The sequence below is a fragment of the Wasmannia auropunctata genome, unplaced genomic scaffold (assembly GCF_000956235.1).
Source record: "Wasmannia auropunctata unplaced genomic scaffold, wasmannia.A_1.0 LD335900.1, whole genome shotgun sequence".
NCBI lineage: Eukaryota > Metazoa > Arthropoda > Insecta > Hymenoptera > Formicidae > Wasmannia > Wasmannia auropunctata.
This window is the reverse complement of record NW_012026990.1, coordinates 281,280-287,911: the sequence shown is the minus strand read 5'-3', so window position 1 is coordinate 287,911 and position 6,632 is coordinate 281,280. Positions and strand designations below refer to the sequence as shown.

The 6,632-nt window shown below is 35.2% G+C and overlaps 1 protein-coding gene across 1 annotated transcript; it reads left to right on the top strand.

The window, feature by feature from the left end:
* Positions 1-370: 370 nt before the first annotated feature.
* On the top strand, positions 371-6,123 carry LOC105455528 (nucleoporin GLE1). Its single transcript, XM_011698915.1, has 8 exons — positions 371-766; positions 1,322-1,627; positions 2,547-2,996; positions 3,199-3,289; positions 3,372-3,662; positions 4,118-4,422; positions 4,659-5,037; positions 5,337-6,123. The coding sequence occupies exons 1-8, from the start codon at positions 725-727 to the stop codon at positions 5,597-5,599; spliced, it is 2,127 nt and encodes a 708-aa protein (XP_011697217.1). The 5' UTR covers positions 371-724; the 3' UTR covers positions 5,600-6,123.
* Positions 6,124-6,632: the final 509 nt, after the last annotated feature.

Sequence of the window (6,632 nt, the reverse complement as noted above, 5' to 3'; positions counted from 1 at the left end):
TTTATTAAAAATTGTCTTATCATTTAATAATTTATAATTGTTTTAGACGTCTAAATTTAATATTTCTAGACGTTATTTTAGACGTAGACGCCTTCGATGTCTAATAGACGTCTATCCGATCTCATGTTTCTGCCTGGGAAGTCATGTGTATAATCGTAAAACGATGCTGATCACAAAAATGCGAATAATGCTACGCTAATGCTAATACTGTTCATGATGCTTGCAATCGCTACGACACTATTGGCTCCATTTGGTAGCGTTTGCGTCATTAGCGCTAATAGTGTTTCCCTGTCCAAAGAGAGATTTGAGAGGAGACAGGAAAGAGGCGATGGTGCTGCCGCCTGGGACTATGCCCCCGATACTAGAACTACGGAAACTTCCGTTTCCCACTGAAATGAGTGAAATGTAAGGAGTTTGTATCTGTTTGTATCCCCTGCCGCCAGCGGTACAATTAATTACTGTGTGTCGTGTGAACGAACGAATTATTGCCGCGGAGGAGTATCGCGATGTCGATGATATGAAATGACGTGCACAATCAATGTGATCGAGTAGCACGACGAGAAGACGATGATCTCGGCGTGCAGTTTCTCACGTCGATTTCAAGTGGATGTATATACATGCGCGCTCTGATCTGGATCAGGTTAGATTCACGAGGACAACTTGCGGTCCAGGCTTACACAGTTTATACCTAGTCTCCTTTTAAAAATTCCTGCGAAATAGAATTATGTCGTTTCGATTGGAGAGAAAGAAAGCGGAAACCGATAGGGTAAGTTAATAAGAATAAGCGTGCGGTATATAATTAATTTGGAGTGATAAGAAAAAAACTTTATATTGACAAGATTACATGTGTGGAAATTGGAGGAAACTTTTGGAGGCCTCTGTTCATTGCGATTTTGATATCTTTATAACTTTATATCAAGCTCGACGATCTCCGTAGGAGATCAAAAACGAATGAATAACAATACAAAGTATTGCTCTGTTTGGTAATTTGCGTTCTCGGACACTCGGTCTGTTTACGAACGACAAGTTTGGTTTATAACAACGAGTTCTATAATTCTAGTCTTTAAATTTCCTAAAGCCCGTATCAGACCATATCAGACTAAAGATTGAGATTGAAATTGGATTGGGATTTAATCAGTTAGAGAAGAAAGAACATCAATCTCCCAATTTAGTGAACTTTGTTTTTTGATTAGTGAAATTCCAATTCAGTCTCAATCTCAATCATTAGTTTGATATAGACTTAATAGAAAGTTAATAAAACCCTGACTTTGCTTCTCCCGGCTTTGAATTCGAGTGAACAACGACGACTGTTGTTTTACAGGTGAACAACATGGACATCACATCGGACTTTGCTTGCCTCAAGGTGTCCGTATTGGAGAAGGTGTCGCGTATATCGGCGACCACAAAGATGGATCGCATCACGATCGGGCCCAAATCGGCGCCGTACGAGGAGGATTTCGACAAGATGGACAATATCGAGAACGAGCAGAATTCCTGCAATGTTAAAAGTCCACAGAGAACTGTTACCAGCCCAAAGAACAACACAGTTTCCACTCTAAACGGCATCCATTTCTCGATCAAGAAGATTCTGCTGGAGAGCGAGCTGCAAAGAAAAGAAGAAGTCAGGGTATCTCGATTATTATAAAATCATACATAGAATGTCAAGTAAATATATTAAAATTTAAAATTAATAATAGAATAAGGTAAGGAGCCAAGCTGGATATTTGTGCTAACAAAGTATATTAATCAAAATTAATTACATATGATAATTTACAACCATTTTGGTTATTTTAATTTTGGTTGTAAATTACCGTGTGTAATTAATTTTGATTAATGTACTTTGTTAGCACAAACATCCAGCTTGGCCTATTGTATTATTAATTTTAAACTTTAATTATCGAAGCCTGAATCACTTGTTGTTTTTTAATTTAAATATATTAATATTTTTTAAAATTAAGCTTATGTAGTTTTTATATTGTTTTATTATTGAATGGATTATGGAATTGAATGGAAAAAGGTTTTATTAATCTATCTGTAGGTAGCAATTTGAGATAAATATAATTTTGGTTTATCTTAACAAAGATTATAACTAATTAATGATATAGATTTTGAATTCTAATTCTATTGAAGATGATATTAAAAATGTTATTAACGTCACAGCTACATTAATTGATGCTGCGCTCTTTCTCTCTCTCTCGTTATTTTTCTTCAACTAATTAATATATTTTTAAAATTAAGCTTTAATTACGTAGTTCTTATATAATTTTATTGTTGAATGGATTATGGAAAAATGGAGACGAATGGAAAAAATTTCTATGAACCTATCTGTAGGTAGTAATTTGAGACAAATATAATTTCAGTTAATCTTAATTAACAAAGGTTATAAGTATTAATAAAATAGATTTTGAATGGACAAGTAATTGAGACAAATATATAATTCTAATGAAATTCCATTGAATATAATATTAAAAATGTTATTAATATCACAGCTACATTGATGATTGACGCTGCTCTCTATCGTTATTTTTTTTTCAATTGTAACGTAGAAAGAAATGGATCGTCGTATTCAGCGTATGAAGGAGAACGGTCGTGCCATTCAGGAGCAAATGGCAAACTCGCGCTCGACGATGGCACGTGAACGCGAACGTCGGAGCGAGGAAAAGCTGGCGTACTTGCTGGCCGAGGAGGAGCGAATCGCGGAGCAGGACGAGATAAAGAGGCGGCACGAGCAACAATTGCATGCGCAGCGCATTCAGGAGCAGAAGGAGAAGCTCGAACAGGAGATGGAGGAATATCGGAGGCGGATGAAAGAAAAGGAAGAGCTGACGAAGGCTGTGCTGATCCATCGAGGCCAATTCACGGCCAAGTACTGTGAACTCATGGCATTGTCCAAAATCTGCAAGGATCAGGAAGCGTTCCATGTAATCTTCACGGCGCATACCGCGAGGATAAGAGATCTGATCCAACGAATCGAAGCTTTGGACGAGAAAATCAGAGTAATTATTGAAAAGAAAAGAAAAACTATTTGCAGGAAGATATAAAAATTAAATATAATCTTGTTAAATGCCGAATCGCAATTGACAGAAAAGAGATGATCGTGAATTTTTAGAGTTTCTTTCCCAGGAACACTTTTTGCAAATTGTTACATAATATTTTCTTAATAATTGACAAATAATAGGTATTTTTTTTCCTTTATAGAATGAAGAATTGCTAGCTACGGATGTGAACCTTAGTGAAACTTTGGTTTACCACTTTGACGATATATTGAATGTATTTCGTACAGAAATAGGTTTGTAAATTTTCTTGCAGATACAATCTTATATTTTCTTGTATCAAATTTGCTATTAAATATATTTTGTTATGCACTGTAGAAAAAATAAACGCTCAGTATGAAGAGGAATTGACGCGCAAAGCGCAAGTTGCAAGCGAGGTACAGCCAGTCGAAGAGACAGACAATGTTCCAGTTGGTGATGTAATTCCTTCTCAACAACCGGATGAAAACAATACTGTGGAGAACAGACAAGATCAAAATTCTGGTGTAATAAGCAATAGCAGGAATTCTGATCAAGAAATATTAGTTGTACCGGTTAACGAATCAGTGGCACCGTCTATATCTAATGCTAAACCGGAAGATACGGCTGAAGATTCCGCATGCAAAGAGAGTGCGTTAAGATTTATAAAATTTAGAAATTTTAACTCTAATCGATATTCGCTCGAAATTTTCCTTAACTGGGTCCAATGTATCCGACAAAACTTTACATTAATGTATCTTTGTCTAAAATTAACGTAATTGAACAATTTTTTTCATTTTGAAGGTCAAAATTTGAGAAATAAGATTACATAACTTAAAATTATGTATAGTTGAAAAACATATGTGTTGTAAACACTTTTTCACAATGCTATCTAGAGACTTGGCGCGTAATTGAAGAGATGTCCGAGTCTCGCGAATATACCGATTAGGATTAATATACTATTGCAACATTTTATTTCTATTTTGTATTATTCAGTTTATATTCATATCTCGAAGGATAAATAAAATTTAATTTTCTGTCTGAATTTAGATTTTTATCTAAGCAAACAGATTATTTAATTAATATGTAATATTATAAATTTACAGGAGATCGTTTCGGGTATGTCAATCAGGAATCATTGCAGATGTACGTTAGGAGCCAACAATTCTTGGAGCTTTACAGAAATACTTGCAAGAACTTTTTACAATCGGCTGCTACGAAGAAATTCCGCTTCGAGTGTCAGAAGGCGATTAATATCCCTGTAAATGCGATTTCCGGTGTAAGCGAGCAACATTTGAGAGACAAATACGACAGGCTGCAGAATCTTTTGATCGGAAAATTGCCGCCCTACGTGACGCAGCACCCGCAAGGAGTGATCTTCTGCAAGAATCATCTGGCGAAAAAGATAGTCGTATGTATCTTTTCAAAATTCATAGCTACGGGAAACGCTTTCCGTTACATGTATATTTACAACGGTGGAATTGGTCATAAACAAAATCTTTGCTTTTTTTTAATTCAGAAACAAAAAAAAATTTAATAAAAATTAAGTTGTGTAAAAGTTGATCTAAATTACAGGCAATTTTTTTGGCTACTAGATTAAATTGTTATATTTAAATTAATTTTTAATCAAGCTTTACGAATCTTTAGAGCCAAGGCGAAACATTGGTGTCTAGCAAGCCGGAAATGGCATTCCCGGTGGCGATGATTGTCGTGGCTCTCTGGAACGAGCATCCAGATTTTGGTGAATTGTTTCTGGCGCATCTTCACGAGGCGTGCCCGTTCACCGTGCCAATTTTTCTACAGCAGCAAGAGGGCCAGTCCAATGAGGATTATTATAAGTCTCTTGGATGTAAATATTCCGAAGACGGCGCTGTCGAAAAGCAGGACAAGTTCCTAAAGAGAATGTCGGGATTAATGAGATTGTACGCGTCGATCACCGTTACGAGACAGCGGAAGGGTGTCACTAAAATTCATCCCCACGGCCTTCAGAATGCCTGGAGATGGCTGACTGCTGTTTTAAATATCGGTAGGAGCATTACACACAATAAAATGTAAACATTGATATTTTGCATTAGAAAGCATTGGTTTTGGTAAAAAATTTGTCAAAAAAAAATCTATACATATATCTCGAAAATAAAATCTATAGCAAAAATTCTCTAGAAATATGTTTTAAATAGAGTAAAGTAAAGAAAAATATAGAAGAAAAATATATAAAACAAAGTAAGACGTTTGTCAAAAAAAAGAAGTAAAAATCTTTACAATTATAATCTCAAATTATAAGTTTAGTGTTATATACAAGAAAAAACTGTTTTTCTCAATTTTCAGAACCACGAGCCGATATTTCTGATTTATGCGCGACTTTGTTATTGGACGTGCTCGAGGTCGCCGGTAACGTGCTGTGGACCGCCTATCCGAAGCAGTTCTATAAATTGCTGGCGCTGCTGATGGAGCAATATTATCCGCGTATGCGTAATGTCGCGGGCGGCGGTGGTGGGCCTCTAGTACGACTGGAGGAGTTTCTCAACAATGCCCTGTCGAATCGCACTATACGTCTCGCTAATGGAATGCTTCCGCCGAATTTTTTGTGATCTTCCATGAGATCATCTGGACGACGTAGTGACCTACACGTAAGCTGGGACTTATCGCGAGTCTAGCGATGGGCTGAGAAACATTTGAAAGTTTGTTTCGTGATGGAAGTTTTGATCATATGTAACGGAAGTTTTTCAAATTGTTTCGAGCATTACTTGAAACAAGATGATTTTACACGCCTTCTCGACGAAAGGAAAATGTAATTTTCAGGAAAAATTTTAATTTCGAAAATTCAAATTTAAAATCCAAAGTTTGAAAGTCACAAAACGTCAGTATTTTTCTAAAAATCGTGAGAAAGAATGTCAAGAATTTCGTATTTGTTAAAATTTATTATCAAATGGATTAAAATTTGTGAGAAATCTTAACTTCAAGTAATGAATTGAAACAATCCTAAAATTTAGTTCCAAAACAGAATTACTTGAAAAGTAAAAGCAAAAATTGAATGCCCATCGAAATGTAAGTCTCATGGAATTATTATTATTACTTATAGTTCTTTTAGATGACTTATACAATTTACAAAGCGGATTTTGATAATACTTTATGCGCTATGTGCATCGAGCAAATCGATTTGGAATAAGCTCACGGAATGTGTGTTACTACAGAAAAGAAGTTAAAATCGAATAAAAGGCTGAAAGAATGAGTTGAATGAGTGAAAATTTACTCACTTACTGAAAAAATCTTGAGAAAGAATGTGAAGAATTCCATATTTGTTAAAATTTATTATCAAAATTTGTGAGAAATCTTAACTTCAAGTAATGAATTGAAACAATCCTAAAGTCTCGTTCCGAAACAGAATTACTCGAAAAGTAAAAGCAAAAATTGAGTGCCCATCGAAATGCAAGCCTCATCGATATGTTATTATTATATTATTTATAGTTCTTTTAGATGACTTATACAATTTACAAAGCGGATTTTGATAACACTTTACGCGCTCGATGCACATAGCGCGTAAAGTGTTATCAAAATTCGCTTTGTAAATTGTATAAGTCATCTAGAAGAACTATAAATAATAATAACAATTCGATGAGACTT